This window comes from Terrapene carolina, unplaced genomic scaffold (genome assembly GCF_002925995.2).
Source record: "Terrapene carolina triunguis isolate 2854851 unplaced genomic scaffold, T_m_triunguis-2.0 Scaffold62, whole genome shotgun sequence".
NCBI classification, from domain to species: domain Eukaryota; kingdom Metazoa; phylum Chordata; order Testudines; family Emydidae; genus Terrapene; species Terrapene triunguis.
Window position 1 is genome coordinate 56,093,951 of NW_020664413.1, and position 18,000 is coordinate 56,111,950.

The window sequence follows — 18,000 nt, forward strand, 5'->3', positions numbered from 1 at the left end:
AATTATAGGCCTGTCAGTCTGACATAATCCCGTGCAAGACGATGGAGCAGTTGATATGGGACTCGATTAATAAAAGAATTAAAGGAGAGTAATATAATTAATGCCAATCACCATGGGGTTGTGGAATATAGATCCTGTCAAAGTAACTTGGTATCTTTTTTTTATGAGATTACAAGTTTGATTGACAATGGTAATAGTGTTGATGTAATATACTTAGACTTCTTTAAGGTGTTTGACTTGGTATCGCATGACATCTTGATTAAAAAACTAGAAAGATATAAAATTAACATGGCACACATTATGTGAAGCAGTTGCAAAAAAGTCTATCATTCTGGGGTGTATTAACAGGAATATCAGATGTAAGACATAGGAGGTAATTGTCCTGCTTAACTCAGCACTGGTGAGGCCTCAGCTGGAGTATTGTGTCCGTTTCTAGGTGCCACAGTTTTGGAAAGATGTGGATAAATTGGAAAAAGTCCAGGGGAGAGCAACAAAAATGAGAAAACCTGACCTATGAGGAAAGGTTGAAAAAACTGGGCATGTTTAATCTTGAGAAAAGAAGACTGAGGGGGGACCTGATAAGTCTTCAAATATGTTAAGGGTTATTATAAAGAGAACAGTGATCAGTTGTTCTCTATGTCCACTGAAGGTAGAACAAGAAGTAATGGGCTTCATTTGCAGCAAGGGAGATTTAAGTTAGATAAGTAGGAAAAACTTTCTAACTATAAGGGTAGTTAAGCTTTGGAATAGGCTTCCAAGGGAGGTTGTAGAGTCCCCATCACTGGAGGTTTTTAATAAAACCTGGACAAATGCCTGTCAGGGATGGTCGAGGTAACTTGGTCCTGCCTCAGCGCAGCGAGCTGTACTTGACCTCTTGAGGTCCCTTCGCGCCCTACAATTGTATGATTAAATGGATTAAAAACTGACCGATAGGTCTCAAAATGTAATTTTAAATGGGGAATCATCCTTGAACAGGTATGTTTTTAGCGGAGTCCTGCAGGGGCAGTTCTTGGTTTTACGTTATTTAACATTTTTATTGATCACCTGGAAGAAAACATAAAATCATCACTGATAAAGCAACAGATGACACACAAATTGGGGGAGTGGTAAATAATGAAGAGGGCAGGCTAAATGTAAATGTATACATCAGGGGTCGGCAACGTTCGGCACGCGGCTCGCCAGGGTAAGCACCCTAGCGGGCCGGGCCAGTTTATTTACTTGCTGACGCGGCAGGTTCAGCCGATCGCGGCCCCCACTCGCCACGGTTCGCCGTCCTGGGCCAATGGGGGCGGCGGGAAGCGGCGCGGGCCGAGGGATGTGCTGGCTGCGGCTTCCCGCCGCCCCCATTGGCCCAGGACGGCGAACCGCGGCCAGTGGGGGCCGCGATCGGCTGAACCTGCCACGTCAGCAGGTAAATAAACTGGCCCGGCCCACTAGGGTGCTTACCCTGGCAAGCCGTGTGCTGAACGTTGCCGACCCCTGGTATACATGTAGGAACAAAGAATGTAGGCCTTATGTACAGGATGGTGGACTCTCTCCTGGGAAGCAATGACTCTGAAAATGATTTGGGAGTCATGGTGGATAATCAGTTGAACATGAGCTCCCAGAGCCGTGGCTGAAAAAGCTAACATGTTCCTTGGATGCATAAACGGGAATCTTGAGTAGGAGTAGGGAGGTTATTTGATCTCTGTATTTGGCAATGGTGCAACCGCTGCTGGAATACTATGTCCAGTTCTGTGCCACAATTCAAGAAAGGTGTTGAAAAATTGGAGAGGGTTCAGAGAAGAGGCACAAGAATATAAATGTTACACAGGAGGTCAGACTAGATCATCACAACGATCCCTTCTGGCCTTGGAATCTATAGGTACATCTATACTGTGATTTTAAAAAAAACCAGTGGCACCAAATCTCAGAGCTCAGGTCAGCTGACTTGGCCTCAGGCTGCAGGGCTAAACATTGCAGTGTAGACGCTGGGGTTGAAGCCCTGGCTCTGGGCTCTGAGACTTGGTGCTGCAGGTTTATAATTGCAGTATAAATGTAACAGGTTTCAGAGTGGTAGCCGTGTTATTCTGTATCAGCAAAAAGAACGAGGAGTACTTGTGGCACCTTAGAGACTAACAAATTTATTCGGGCATAAGCTTTCGTGGGCTAAAACCCACATTGGAGCTGGAGAAGGGACATGCCGTTGCTTCCGGGAGCCGCTTGAGGTAAGCACTGCCCTGAGCCTGCACCCCTGAGCCTCTCCACACACCCCTGCCCCAGCCCTGATCCCTCTTGTGCTCTCCGAACCCCTCGATCCCAGTCCAGAGCACCCTCCTACACCCAAACTCCTCAGCCCCAGCCCAGAGCCTGCACACCACTCCCTCTTCCCAGCCCAGAGCCCCCTCCTGCACACTGAACTCCTCGTTTCTGGCCCCACCTTGGAGCCTGCACCCCCAACCAGAGCCCTCACCTCCTCCTGCACCCCAACCCCAGTTCTGTGAGCATTCATGGCCCCCCATACAATTTCTATTCCCAGATGTGACCCTCAGGCCAGAAAGTTTGCCCACCCCTGGATTAACTGATAGGTCTCAAAATGTAACTGTAAATCACCATTGAGCTGGTACATTCCTAGTGGTGTCCTGCGGGAATCGGTTCTTTGCCCTATGCTTTTTAACATTTTTATCAATGATAAAAAAACCTAGAAAACATAAAATCATCACTGATAAAATTTGCTGATGATACAAAAGTCAGGGGCATGGTAAATAAAGAAGAGGACAGGTCGCTGATACAAAGCGATCGGGATCGTTCATTTTCTTGGAACCAAATTACCTATATGCGTTTTAATATGTCTAAGTGTAAATAAATGTATACATTTAGGAACAAAGAATGCAGACCATATTGACTGGAAGGGGGATTCTATCCTGGGAAGCAGTGACTCAGAAAAAGAATAGGGGGACCAGGTGATCATCTAGTCTGACTTCCTGTGTAACACAAACCATAGAAATTTCCCAAAATAGTTCCTAGAGCATATCTTTTTAGAAAAATATCAAGTCTTGATTTTAAAATGGTCAGTGACGGAGAATCTACCACAACCCTTGGTAAGTTATTCCAATGGTTAATTACTCTCACTGTTAAAAGTGTATGTCTTGTTTCCAGTCTGAATTTGTCTAGCTACAGCTTGAAGCCACGGACTGTTATACCTTTCTCTGCTACATTGAAAAGTCCATTATCAAATATTTGTTCCCCATGTAGGTACTTATAGACTATAATCAAGTCCCCCTCTAACCTTCTCATTGTTAAGCTAAATAGATTAAGCTCTTTAAGACTATCACTATAAGGCAGTTTTTCTTATCCTTTAATCATTCTTGTGGCTCTTCTCTGAACCCTCTCCAATTTATCAACATTCTTTTTCAATTGTCGGCATCAGAACTGGACACAGTATTCCAGCAGTGGTTGCACCACAGCCAAATTCAGAGGTAAAATAACCTCTCTATTCGTATTCAAAATTCTCCTGTTTATCCATCCAAGGATTGCATTAGCCTTTCTAGCCACAGTGTTGCACTGGGAGTTCATGCTCCGCTGATTATCCATCACAATCCCCAAATCTTTTGTGCAATTTTTTTTTCAGAGTCACTTCTTCCCAGGATAGAGTCCTCCATCCTGTAAGTATAGCCTGTATTCTTTGGTCCTAGATGTATACATTTACATTTAGTCATATTAAAACGCATATTGATTGCTTGCGTCCAACTTACCAAATGATCCAGATCTCTATGTATCATTGTATAACAGGGATCGGCAACCTTTGGCACGCGGCTGGCCAGGGTAAGCACCCTGGCGGGCCGGGCCAGTTTGTTTACCTGCCGCGTCCGCAGGTTCAGCTGATCGCGGCTCCCACTGGCCGCGGTTCGCCGCTCCAGGCCAATGGGGTCAGTGGGAAGTGGCGGCCAGCACATCCCTCGGCCCGCGCCACTTCCCACAGCCCCCATTGGCCCGGAGCGGCGAACCGCGGCCAGTGGGAGCTGCGATCGGCCAAACCTGCGGACGCGGCAGGTAAACAACCGGCCCGGCCCACCAGGGGCTTTCCCTGGCGAGCCGTGTGCCAACGGTTGCCGATCCCTGATGTATAAATTTGCTTTTAGTGATATGGACACTTGTCCAAAAGGAAATGGACTTGAGATCATTAACTCCGAGATAAGCTACCAAACAAATATCAGATGGATATTGTTTTCATCTGGATTTGTATCAATGAGATAAAGTTCATCTGCTGTCTTTTCCTAACCTCCTTTGTGATATAATCATTTCAGCAGTAGATGTCGGATTTTATATTTAAATTAAATTAGCTTGAAGCATTGATCTGCAGTTTTGTGTGATGCGCACATGACAGACATTCTAGTAAATGTGGGAGTTCATGATGTAGAAATAGCATAAAAATCCATCTAAAGCAAATCTCAGAAGTATATGAATAATCCTTTTGCATGTTTGAAATCTGAGCTCTGTTGGGAAGTACCTTTTTAGTAAGCTTCAAAAGTATGTGTAGGCTAGGATCTTTCAAAAGAGACAAAGGGAACTAAACTCCCAGATCTCCTTGAAATTAAACGGGAATTGGATACCAGATTCCCTTAGGCTCTTGTGAAAATCCCACTTTTAGCTATTCAGAACGGTGGCTTTCAGAGGCAGGTACCATTGGTACCAGCACCCCCTTGGCAGCTCGGAGTGCTTTTTTTTTTATGACAGTGTTTCTTCCCTCCTCTATGGAATTCCCACAATTTTTTGGTTTTGGTTTGAAAAAATAAACCTGTGATAAACCTTTTTCCCTGATAGAAAATTGTGCAAATCACTTTCTGGTGTATTGGGTGGGGGGATTCCTCAGCCCTCATCGAGACCTGAAAATGCCCCATCTCCTATGCCAACCCCTAAAAAACATTAGGTGTGGGTGTATGTTTGTTTATGAGTATGGTAGGTATGTCTGGGGAGTATATATATTTGTGTGTGTATATATATTGTGTGTATATGTGTGTATGTGTGTATATATATATATATATATATATATGTATGTATATGTAAAAATTAGAGCTGGTCAAAAATGCAAATTTTTGCCCCAAAATCCTGTTTTTTGTCCCCCAAAAATTGGATATTCAGATTTTTTCAACCAGTTATAATTAAAAAAAAATATCCCACACATTTGAAAGAGTTCTGTTGAGAGAAAGTGGCAGCTTCCACTGAAATACAAGCATTTCTAGATCTGTGTGTTGATTACTGGCCTAGGAAATCATCCATTTTTTACCTGTGCCACTGTGGTAGAGGCAGCCCTAGGGTTAATTTTCTCACCCGACTGTCAGCAGACAGAAATGAAACAGCTTGTGTTTCATTTCTCTGGGTTCCTGAATGGTGGACATGATGAGGAAAAGTGTAGTATTGTGGTCTCTCCATTGTACCTTTCAAAATGCAGAGCCATATTAAAGCATCCCAGAGGTTTTGCAGGCAAGTGTTGGTGTTTCCTGGTATTGCACCATAGTGGAAATATTGTGGCTGTATATTTTACTCCTAGTGTAGTGTACGTATACAATGCTCTTATGAAGACATGAAGTATTGAGTGCTGATTTTCAGAGCAGTGGTTCCCAAGCTTTTTACTAAGGTAACCTACCAGTTGTATTCTGTCTTTTTTGGGGACCCACCATTACCACTGCCCCCCCCCCAGCCCTCCAGTCCTTTGCTCCCCTCTTCTCAGCCCTCTGCTCCCCTCTTCCTTCCCCTTCTCAGCCCAAGTTCTCTGCTCAGCTCCACCCAGCCCACTTGCTCGTGCTCTCCCAGCCGTGGGCCCCCTCTCCCTGGAGATGGGCCATGATGGCTACCAGGCTCGCTGGTTCCGGCTGCTTCCTCCGTGCTGCTGCCCAGATCCTGCTCCCCACACCTCTGCCTGCTGCCCAAGGGAAGCGGGATCCAGGCAGCAGCAGCAGCACTGAGGAACTGGCCAGAGCTAGCAAGAGGACAGTTAGCACACTGTCCCTGCCCTGCATGTGCCCGGGAGGTGCTTCCTCTGTGCTGCCACCAGGATCCAGCTCCACAAGCCACTATCCGCTGCCAAGGGGAAGTGAGGTGGGTGGGGAAGGCGCCTCTGGAGCATGTGAACAAACGTGAGGCAAGGAGAGATTGCTGACTACATGTTTGCTGGCTCCGGCAGCTTCAGCTGCTACCCGAATCCCACTCCCCACCCCACTGCCTGCTGCCCAGCAAAAGTCAGAGCATGGGGGAGAGGGGATCTCCAGGGAACGCAGAATTCACCTAGACCGGGGTGGGCAAACTTTTTGGCCTGAGGGACACATCTGGGAATAGAAATTGTATGAGGGGCCATGAATGCTCACAAAACTGGAAATGGGGTGCAGGAGCTGGTGATGGCTCCGGTTGGGCGTGCGGGCTCTGGGGTGGGGCCAGAAATGAGGAGTTCAGTGTGCGGGAGGGAGCTCTGGGCTGGGGTGGGGGAGTGGAGTGGAGTGCAGGGAGGGGGGAGTGAGGGCTCTGGGGTGGTGCTGGGGATGAGGAGTTTGGGGTGTAAGAGGTTGCTCCAGGCTGGGATCAAGGGATTCAGAGGGTGGGAGGGGGATCAGGGCTGGGGCAGGGGGTTGGGGTGCAGGCTCTGGTGTGGGGCTTCGGATGAGGGATTTGGGGTGCAGGAGGGTGCTCTGGGCTGAGATTGAGGAGTTCAGAGAGTGGGAGGGGGATCAGGGCAGGGGCGCGTAGAGAGGCTCAGGGGTGCAGGCTCAGGGCGTGCTTACCTCAAGCGGCTTCTGGAAGCAGCGGCATGTCCCTTCTCTGGCTCCTATGCGGAGGCATGGCCAGGCGGCTCTGCATGCTGCCCCTTCCACAGGCGCCACCCCTGCAGCTCCCATTGGCTGCGGTTCCCGGCCAGTGGGAGCTGTGGGGGCAACGTGCAGAACGGAGCCCCCTGGCTTCCCCTATGCGTCGGAGCTGGAGGGTAGACATGCCGCTGCTTCCAGGAGCCGCGTGGAGCGGCCCCCAACCCTGCTTCCCACCTGGAGTGCTGGAGCTGGGCAAGCCCCAGACCCCGCTCCCCAGCAGGAGCTTGAGGGCCAGATTAAAATGGCTGGCAGGCCGGATCTGGCTCGCGGACCGTAGTTTGCCCACCCCTGACCTAGACCCTTCCTGTGACCCACTGGTGGATAAGGACCCACAGTTCGGGAAACACTGTTTTAGAGGGTCTGAGCACTCAGCGCTCCCATTGATTTCAGTTGCAGTCCAATGCTCAGCACACCTGAAACCTAAGGCTTTGTTGGGGATTGGGAACTTGATTATAAATAATTTAGATCTCATCTACACTGCAAAATGGAGCAGTGTTTTAGCTTTGTTGTAACTGGATCTCCCAACAGGTGTTTGGCCTTGTCTGTGATAGTTTTTCTCCTCCAGTTTCCCATTGCTGCTTCCACACATTGGCTCTATAGTGCAGACAAAGAGCCAGCAACCAATGGCATTGTAATACTTATGTCATCTAGGCCTGCTCTCAGCAGGGTTGGTGCCACACCAGCAGCTGTTTCTGTTGTTGCTACCACCACTGGTAGGGACATTGGAAGTCTGAGGTTATAAAATGTCTAAGGGAGACACAGTCTTTGGCTCTACAGAAAATATGGGTCATTGTGTACAGTGGAACATATAGCTGAATGAGACTTTGCACTGGAAACTTGATTAGTTCTTTGTAGTGGATTGGCTTGTGGGTTTAATGGGCCTTTATTTTTATTCGGGTATGAGATGTGCGGCATAGGTGTTTACATGAAAGAGATGTATTGTTTTTAACAAGGGTCTGGAAGTGAAGAAAACTGCTCCCAGCTGAGTTTCTCTGATCTACTTTAAACTGGCTGGAAGAAGTATATATTATCTGTTTGCCATTTGTGGAGCCATGACTTCCAGAGTCTGTGGCAAAGGACTGAAAAGCACAGAAGCAGCTTTTAACAGGATAGGTAAAATTCTCAAAAGCAGTTAAGTGACTTAGGCACCTAAGTCCTACTGACTTTCACTTCAGAGAAAAGTACATTTGAAAATAGCTATCAACCTAGGTAGGTACATAGTAATGGAGTACCTCACAAACACTATTGCATTTATTCTCACCCTGTTCTTGTGGGGTAGGAAAGGCCCATTACACCATTTAATAGATGGGGAACTGAGACAGTGAGTGACGAAGACGCTTGGCCAAGAACTGTGTGGCAGGAACGGGAAGGAGGAACCCTGGTCTCCGGAAACTCAGTCCAGTTCCTTAACCAAAATGCTATTCTTACACTCCTAATATTGAAAATGGTGAGGCATAAACTGGTTAAAGAATAGGAAATGCATGCTATTAAAAATGCAGCACAAGGCCCATCTGCACCTTCAAAGATTTATTGTAAGGTTGTGTTGGATTTCTTTTTAAGTAAAAGGAAAAACCTTTTTAAAAACCCATTTACAGTGGACCCTCCCTAATTGGCACGAACAACTAAGAGAGCCCACCATGAATTTCTGCATTTCATGAACTGACCAGTAAGTGAGCCTGGTGTTTATGCTGATAAGCAAGGATAATCGATCATAAAATGTACTTTGCTCCTCTATTTTGACGCGTGTGCTTTATGTTTAATGTATTTACACTAGTCCCTGGTATGCTAGTTAATATGTGCTGTGAATACTAGATAATGTTCTGTAGTACACTTTTTAAAAGTACTACTTAGTAACCAGTACTAAGTACTGTCTTAGTAACAAGAGACTTCACTACACCTCTTGGCTGTTAAACTTTTGCAGGAAAGTGCACTGAGACTTTTTTTTCTTTGTTTCTTTTGTAAGAATGATTGGGTTTAGATTTTTTAATTTATGGCTCTTAACTTTTCATGTTCTAAAACAGCTTGAACACTCACTGTTCTCGTTTGTGGGCTGCTGTTTTTTGTTTCACTTCCTTTGGAACTTACAGACTTGCGTAATTAATAGTGCTTTGCTTAAATAGATCTTCCAGTCTCTTCTGATACTGATTTATCATGTACTTTTTTTTTATTCATAATGAACAGCTCGGGGAACCCCTTCAAGAACATTGGATCTTTGTAAATAGGATCAGCATTTTGACTGGAACTTGAATGCCTCAAAGATTGAAGTGCAGCAGGAACTTGGATGACTTGAAAGGTTGCTCAGTAAATCATCAATTCAAGCAGGGCCTGTCATTTTTTTTTTTTTCTTCAACAGAACTTCTCTATTTAAAAACTTCTGATTAAGATCAACAACCAACCACATGTTCTGTTGCAAATGGACTTCATGACATGTTGGCTTCCTGCTTAAAACACAAAAAGAGGGCAGATAAACTTAAAGGAACAGCAGCTTGTGATGACAAAGTGCCAAGTGCCAGCTGCCCTCATTCACCAGATCGAGCAGGAATTGGACGAAGATGAAAAGGAGATGATATTTTTCCTGTGCCGGGATCTCATTCCTGATTTATCTAATACAGACATCAGGGAGCTCCTGGGGGCACTGAATGAGAAGGGAAAGCTGCCGTTTGGCTTGTCTGAGCTGTTATACAGAGTGAGGAGGTTTGACTTGCTGAGGAGGGCCCTGCGGACAGAGAGAACAGCAGTGGAGACTGATCTGGCGAGGTATCCTAGAATGGTCTCTGATTACAGGTAATTTGTGTTTCATTTTTCAAGGGTAACTTTTTGTTGTTGTTGTTTTAATATAAATTATGGGTAAAAGAATAGCAGAAAAGAGGATCACACAGCAGTATAATAAAGACGCTCTCCAAAGTTTGGTCCCTACATGCAGCCTGCTGGTTTCTTAGAAGTAGTGGTGTTAAAAGTGTCTGGCTTCATATTTAACAGAGGGGAACTATATACATTAAACACTAGGTACCTATGTAATTTATATAGCTAGAGGGAAGAGCAGTGGGGATGAATAGATAGACAAGACCCTGTACAGCATCACCATATTTAGTGACCCCCGTTCATCATTGTCAGTTAATTCAAAACCAGGCCACATAAACCTACAGTGCAGGATTGTCCCTAGCCGCGTATCTCCCAGTGCTTTGTCCTATCTAGTTTTAGATGTTCTTAGTGAAGGGGTTTCCTCTACTTTCCTGGGAGACTCTTCCACAGACAAACACTTGCCTCTGTCAGGAAGTTTGTCCTGCTATTCACCCGGTCTGACGTCAGCTGTTGTGCGTGCGGTGTGCTCATTGTTGAAAAGGAAATGCTGAAAACCCAGCTGGTTTGTTTATTAAAACAGTGCTTTTGCTAAAGGGGAATTTTCCTTGCATACCATATACCCCCACTTTGGCTATGGTACGTGCTAAGAGGAACCTCATTACCCCCAGCAGTGACTATCACATAGTCATTCTGAATAAAGGTGCCCAGGCTTTTGCCCACATTTTCATTTTGGGATATTTTTTCCTGGTTTAATTCTTACTATATCCCTTGCAGCAACTGAGATGCTGCATTAAGTAAAGCTCAATCTGCATCAATTACAGTACATTAAAGGGTGCCAGAGTGCAATTCTCACTGCACTCCCCATCTTCCTACAGAGGCAGAGACTAGCGTTTCCATGATGCTTCAGACTCCAGCCATACTGAGGAATGAGACTCTTAAAGTCGTTCAGGAATCCATGAGTGCCATTGGGCAACATGTACTTAATCTGGGAGCAAAATCTCATTCCATGGGCAAGTTAGTGATCGGTAAGGGGGCTGTCATCTGATTTGTAAAAAATGTACAGAATCATCATTTCAGCAGTGTCAACCTTTGCGGTGTGGCAGAGGTGACTCCTTGCTCGACCCAGCTTCCACCTCCTCCCGTGGGTGGAAATTTTGATGACAGTCTCATTGGAATTGGGTCAAGTTGGGCATCATTTGGAAGCCCTTTCTCTCACTAACACAATAGTACCAAATATGACATCCCTAGAACAATTATGTAGATAGATATTCAAGAAAATGTTTAAAAATCAACACTTTTTTAATGATACTTTATCACAAAGATGCATTATTTACATAAAAAAGACCCAGTACTGTCAGTCAAGGGCCACAATTAAACTTCGTGTGGGCTGCATGTTTGAGATGCCTGTGTTTAAATTATAGTTAAAAATGTTTGAATATATATCTACGTTATTGTTCTAGTTTGTCTTGTTTGGTACCATTGTGTTCATGGGAGAAAGGGCTTTTGAGCAATACCCAACTCGACCCATTTCTGACTACGTTGTATTATCAAAATTTCCGGAGGATGTGGAGCTTGGTGTCAGGTGGGCTGTGCGTCTCCCACCCCACCACAGAGGGTGACACCATTGAAATTATGAATCTGCAGATATTTACAAATCAAATAACACCTCCCTTACCTTTCTATCATTGACTCACCCTGAGAATTACACCTGCTCCAGACTACATAATTCTGATGTTCAGTTCTCAGGATGGGATAGAAGGTGTGTAGGAGGTGTATAGGGTTGCCAGGCGTCCGTTTGTTGACTGGAACACTCTAATTATGTCTCTGGCCTGCAATCCCAGTCGTCCGCCTCTCCTCCATGGGTTTGCCCAGGCCTGCGTTGCCAGATCCCAGGCAATGAGCTCCTGGGTAGTAGCATATTCCCTTCAGAGCAGCCCTGTGCTTCTTTCCACTGCCTCCCTCTGTACTGCTCTGCCTCATTTTTTAAAGCCCTGGCTCCAGCTTGTACAGGCCGGACTGGGCAGGGCCACGTGCGCCCAGAGCGGTTCCTACCCATCACAGGGTGCTATTAGAGTTTATCTATACAGTGACTTTTACAGCAATTGTTCAAAAGACTAGGAAGGACTGTGGGAATTGAGTCAATAGGAAATCGTGACACCCGTTGGGAGAACATGTCTGCCTGATCCCTCTCCTGCTTTCCTTTAGTCCCCTGAAGCAGTCGGAAGTCATGTAATCGTAACACTTAATGTTATGACTTGGTGGGTTGTAGCTTAACGTGCTCACACATCAAGTCAAAGGCAGAGCCAGGAATATAAACCCACCTCCTTTGATTTCCGTTCTGCTCTCCTAACCACTGGACCCTTCTCCCTACAGAGTGTGTCTTGCAGACTGGAGCGGTAAATGTGTTGATGGCCACGAATGGATTATTTAATCAGATTGGGGAGCTGGATAAAGACTGTTCCTGTGACTTGGGGCATTTGGGCAGGACTGGGATATTACTGAAAGCTAATCCCTTGGAAATGGCTGATCTCTCTTGCAGGGTGCTGATGGTAGAGATTAACGAAGAGCTGGATAAAAAAGAAGTGGGTTCTCTCATTTTCCTGCTCAAGGATTATGTGCCACGTATGAAAATGGCAAAAGATAAGGTAATGCCTACATTTTGTTTCCATATTGAATTATCTTTTTTGCTCCAAAATGGAAGAGGTAGGTGAATGAGAAACTAAAGGAAAAGGCAAGTTAGCAAAATAACATGTGAAACCCCAAGGGAGAGAAAAGAGATGCATAGAAACAGTGGAAAAGAGAAGCAGAAATAAGGAATTATGGGAGGGAAGATGATGCATTAAAATCAAATAGGATGGAACAGGAACAAAGATCTAGAGAGATGAGGAGAGGGAAATATGAAGAGTGCTACACTTAGTGGGACTAGTTGCTGGAAGAAACTCAGAAATAAAGCCTCTCCCCTTAAAAGTTCTGCCATTTGAAAGCATGTGGGATCCAATCCCTCCCTCCCAAACAGAGAAAAATACGAATGTAACCATGATTACGGGGATAACATCCCTTCGTGTTTGTTCCCTAGTTCACATATTAAACAAACTGCTTTATTTTACCAAAGCAGCTCTTCTTCCATTTGAATCCTGATTGTGTCTCTCTGGGTGTTCTGAGTCAGAGGGATGCAGTAATTGCTAGATAATTAATCTGTCCTCACAGAGCACAAGTTTAAGAAATTTGTTGTTTTGTCACTGAGGTTTTTCTTGCAGAGAAAAGGGTGGGTGGGGGAAAAACATACAAATTTCCCAAGGCTTTCATATTCTGTGGCATGAGGCAAGGTTCTGCCATGGGGCGAAAATGAAAACTGTTTCCTCAAACACTATGATGTGTCTTTGCAAGAGCATCACACTCTAGCTTCCAGCTAATAATTTGGCATGACACCGAGAACCCTTGCACGTTCCAGACTGGCAGCTGTGTGAATGCTTAGGAGGACTTGCGTTCGTAGTCTCTGAAGAGTTAAAGGAAAGCCTGCATTATGCCCTGTGTTGTTTTGTTGGGCTACTGAGGCTAGACTTGCTCTTCTCAGAGTTTCTGGTAGGGAACAAATTGCTGGCCTTCAAGTTTGTAATGCTTTCTGCTGCTGTCCTAGAGTTTCCTGGCTGTTGTCAGTGATCTAGAGAAACTAAATCTGGTGGCTCCTAATCAGTTGGATTTGATAGAAGACTGTTTGCAGAACATTCATAGGATAGACCTGAAAAAGAAGATCCAGCGGTACAAATGTGAAGGTAAGACACATGTTTTGCACCTCAGTACTGAATAGGGACCATTCAGTTCTCCTAAGAATTGGACGTGCTTGGTGATGAAGACATTGGATTACATTTTAGAGGAACTACAGTGTAAAAAAATGGTTAGATAAATCACAATGCCAAGGACATTCAGAGGGGGGAATATAACTTTTCCCTTCACCTGCTGCATATTGGAATACATGCTACCATTTTGCAGAGCTTTGCAATATGTAGGTACTATGCCCTTAGGATGGTGATCCAGCTTTGACCGAAAAATTAACTGATTGTCTCACCATTAATGATTATTAATTGTATTGCTTTAGTGCCTAGAACAGTGGCTCTCAAACTTTTTTACTGGTGACCCCTTTCACATAGCAAGTCTCTGAGTGTGACCACCCCCCCCCCCCTTATAAATTAAAAACACTTTTTAATATATTTAACACCATTATAAATGCTGGAGGCAAAGCAGGGTTTGGGGTGGAGGTTGACAGCTTGTGACCCCTCCTATGTAATAACCTTGCGACCCCATGACCCGCCCCAGTTTGAGAACCCCTGGCCTAGAAGCTCCAGTCATGGCCCAGGACCCCATTGTGCTGGGCATGTAGAAACACACACTCAGCTCGGGGAGAAGGCTGTGCTTTAGTAACCACTGCTAATTTCATCTCTGCCTATTTCTGTTCAATTTTCAGCTCTGTCCAACAGTGGTTCTCAGCCAGTGTATATAAATGCACTTCAGGCATCTCTCCCTAACCTGACTCTCATTGACCCTCCCTACAGTTCAGGGGTAAGTATGCAACAAATCAGCCAAATTCATGGTTTGTCTGTAAAAGCTGTGAGGAGGAAGAAGGAATTGACCTTCCAAGAAGTTGGGGGACAGAGAAAACTAACTGAAGGCACTTGGTACTGCTAGTAATTGGAATATAATGCATTGCTTAATGTATTTGTCTAGTCCCTTTTACCTGCTGCTATTTTGGTCTTGGTCTAGTACTTGTAACTCAGACAAAACTTCCATTGACGCTACTAGGGGGTGGGTTTTTTTCCCTGAGTTACTAGGACAAGATCAAGCTCTTTATCCTTATTTATGGCTGTGGTACTTCACGGAAAACCTAAGGAAAATTACTTTTCCCACTGACTGTTGGAAGCTGAAGGCTTTGGTTTATGTTTTTGGGAAAGGTAACTTTCCTTAGATTTCCTATGAAGTCTCTGATCTGATCAGTGATCTTGACTGAATATATGACAAGTCCCTTTGAGATTATTAGGAGTTTATTCTTGTTGTATGTAATTTATCCTAGATTTGCAGCTGGGTCTTGAATATGTTGTCTGACATTGATGTCATGATAATTCCAGCTTTCTTCATATAGCCCTTTCCTCAGAGAGAATTCTTCAATCTTGTATGTATTCTGTAGATATAAATGTATAAAGTGTATCATAAATATAATACACACTGAAGTGCACAGTACACCCACCAACACAACTTCAACAATAATGTCCTTTTCTGGCACGATGGAATGCAACGCAGCGAACCACTGGCCAGGCGGTCCGGGCAAAGGACCTTCACAGGAGGTACAAACTTGTGAGTGCACTCCTGAGCACATGGCCTCTTCCCCTTTTAAGGACCTGCTCCTCATGGCCTGCGACTAGAGATGACTTGGCTGCGTCTGGTTGGTCACACTCCACCTCGGCCAGTGTCCATGCATTGGGTGTGTGAGTGCTGCCTAATTAGAGTCCCAGACACCTTGTCTACCTGGGAGCTCTTCTGATCTTCCAGCTGTTCAACTTCTCCAACTGGACCAACACAACTTCAACAATACATGTCCTTTTCTGTTACCAGTTTGGAAATACACAAAACTAGTTTTCGGAGTTGCTTTAGTATAGATACAGCATCCCATTCAGTTCAGTTTAACTGGCTGTTGCTTGGAAAACACCTCATTGGCTCACAGTTTTCTACCTCTTTGTGGAGTTAGCTTTGTTTTGACTGAACCTTTGACCAAAGTTTGTGCCTGATGCGGAAAATTTTGGTACTCCTGCTTAGTTGATAAAGCTGTTAACTCTTTATTTATAACCTTCTCTTTTTGAAAAAGCTTGTTGTGTGATATTTAACAAGGTGTGATTGTACATTTCTGGAAAGAGAGAAAATATGCCTTATTTTTAATTTTTAGATCCAGAATGTGAACAAAGAAAGATCATTAAATGGACAACATGCCATTCAGAGTAAGAACACCCTACCTGTTCTTTCATTAACAAAAAGACCTACTGTGTACTTCCTTGTATTAAGGGACTAGCTTTCAGTGGTGCTGATTACCTGCCACTCCAATTGATTTCAATTGAAGCTGTAAGCACTCCGTATGAGCATTATTTTTAAAATTTACTCATTTATTCAATTTTCCAATGTCCTACATTTTAAACATTCTTTAAAGCATTTGGGTGACAAACTATCTAACTTACTGAAGTGGAATCTAAGGAAGCAAAAATGACACTTTACTGTTTAAGGTAATAGAATTAGTTTCCTTCAGATATCTCCCACACTGGTGTATAGATGGTATCACATTAAAATAGGATGTGGTATAAAGCCTGTAGACCTGAGCATTGCCCACATCACTGGTATTTTAACTCTTAACTAGATGTGTCACTTAGTTAGACCAAGGATGGGATTCAGTACAAGTACTGTGTGGGAATCTATCTGAGGTCAGAAAGACCTGAGGAAACATTCCTAGAGAAAAAAGGTGCAAACTATACTGGGAAAGAAAGGAATGAGATCCAGTTTACTTTTTGCTGTTAATTGCATGAACTATGCTGCCCATAAAACGATATGGTTGTGTATGTTAAAAATTCATATAATCGGTGTGCCTATGTGCTGTTCTTGGGTAAAGGTTTGGTTTTGATGAAAATACACAGGTCATTTAATTAAGAGGTCTATTTATGTGGAAAGAGAGAGGGAGAGAGCTACAGATGTGGGTGTGGGGGCAATCTTACTTTCACTTTGTATTGAAGAAGCAGAACAAAATAGATTCAATTGGATTTTCAGACAATTTTGTCTGTGTATATGTTGACTTGGGATAAATGAGGAAACCACTGAATTTATTTCTCTCTTTTTTAATTTCTTTCCCTGTAATCTGTAGTGTTTGTAAAATAGTAGGCTACTTCTAAATTCCCATGGAGGGAAATGACAGAAATGAGAACTGCTCCAAAACCTATTTCTTATAAGAAAGCCAAGTTAGAAAAAAACAAACCAAAACCAGCTCAGCCAATTAAAGATGAGAGATCTAGGTAATTAGCTTTTTTGAAACAGGGTTAACCATTGTAAAACAAGACCTAACTAGGGCTAACTTATTTCCCAACTTCTGGATTTCCTATATCCATCTGAGCTGGCCCAGGAAAGCAAAGTGAACTCTTAAGTCTGCAATGTGTTACTATCTTGGCTAATTTATTGCTTATGAAAGGTACTGAATTGAAGCCGTGGAGACTGATAGCCTCTTGTTATCCACCGAACTGGAACAATATGAGCAAGAACAGTGCAGGCATCCCTACACTGCCAGACCCACGAGCTGCCACTCTGATGGGACTCCTGACTAGGAATGTAAAGGGTAGCTGTGTTTCCATGTCCCTTTAATCCTTGGCATCTCTGCAGAGCCTGCCAAAAGGGGTGGCAATAAGATGTAGGTTTTATCGTGGGCACCTGAGTCCATCAGGAATTAGGCTGAGACCTCCAACTCATTTCACATGTGGTGCTTTACCAACAGTAATAGGTCACTGTTCTGCCAGCGCACAATGATTTTTGGTCACTAGTAACTTGGGCTAGGTTCACTTGGATTTTTTTTAAACATCAAGTGTTGTATTTGCTCAGATAGGAATTAACAGGGCTGAAGGAGAGAGATCTTGGGTTACTTTTTTATTTAATTTTAATTTGAAAAAAAATCACTAATATCTACATACTAGAATATCACATAAATGCTGAGAATCATTATATTGTGTTCTGTAACCACAGCAGAACCAGTTCACACATCAATACAGGAATCGGGAGCCACCTCATCTCAGGTGAATAAAAAGGTATATATATACTTTAGGTTCTTTTGTGACTGATTTTTTTTTAAGAGACATCCTCCATTTCCATGCTTGGAAAACTGCATGATTGCATACTACTTGTGCATTTTTAGCAGGGGATTACTTTATGCATTATTGTTAGCAAGGGGATACTACTCATGGGGGAATTCTGCGCTACTGCGTGCATGCATATTTAATGAGCCCTGCAGATTTCAAATTTTTTGCTGAGAAAAAAGCTTCTGCCAGAACGTTGCTGCAGTTCTGCCTTTTGCCCACCAGAGGGTGCTTTGGTGAGAGACCAAAGCTGCAGCTCCCCGACAGCGAGGGAAGCGCTTCGCAGCGCTTGTCAGGCCAGGTCAGGAGACAGGGGCTGTGGGGTGCTGGGGAAGGGGGTCAGACAGGGGCTTATAAGGGCTAGTGGGGGAGGACAGACTGGGGCAGGGGCTGAATGGGAATGGAGGCACAGGGCCACGGGGGGAGGGAGGTGCAGAGCTACATAGGGACAGGGGAGTGGCTGTGTGGGGGCACAGAGACACATGGGGGCA

At 44.4% G+C, this 18,000-nt stretch overlaps 1 protein-coding gene across 1 annotated transcript in view; it reads left to right on the forward strand.

The window, feature by feature from the left end:
* CFLAR (CASP8 and FADD like apoptosis regulator) overlaps window positions 1-18,000 on the forward strand; it is a 32,711-nt gene that overhangs the window by 3,114 nt on the left and 11,597 nt on the right. Inside the window, 7 exon segments of the mRNA XM_024214058.2 lie at window positions 9,021-9,314; window positions 9,316-9,623; window positions 12,181-12,286; window positions 13,279-13,414; window positions 14,104-14,198; window positions 15,574-15,625; window positions 17,400-17,461. Of these exon segments, the coding sequence (XP_024069826.2) occupies window positions 9,267-9,314; window positions 9,316-9,623; window positions 12,181-12,286; window positions 13,279-13,414; window positions 14,104-14,198; window positions 15,574-15,625; window positions 17,400-17,461 (807 nt within the window). The 5' untranslated portion in view covers window positions 9,021-9,266.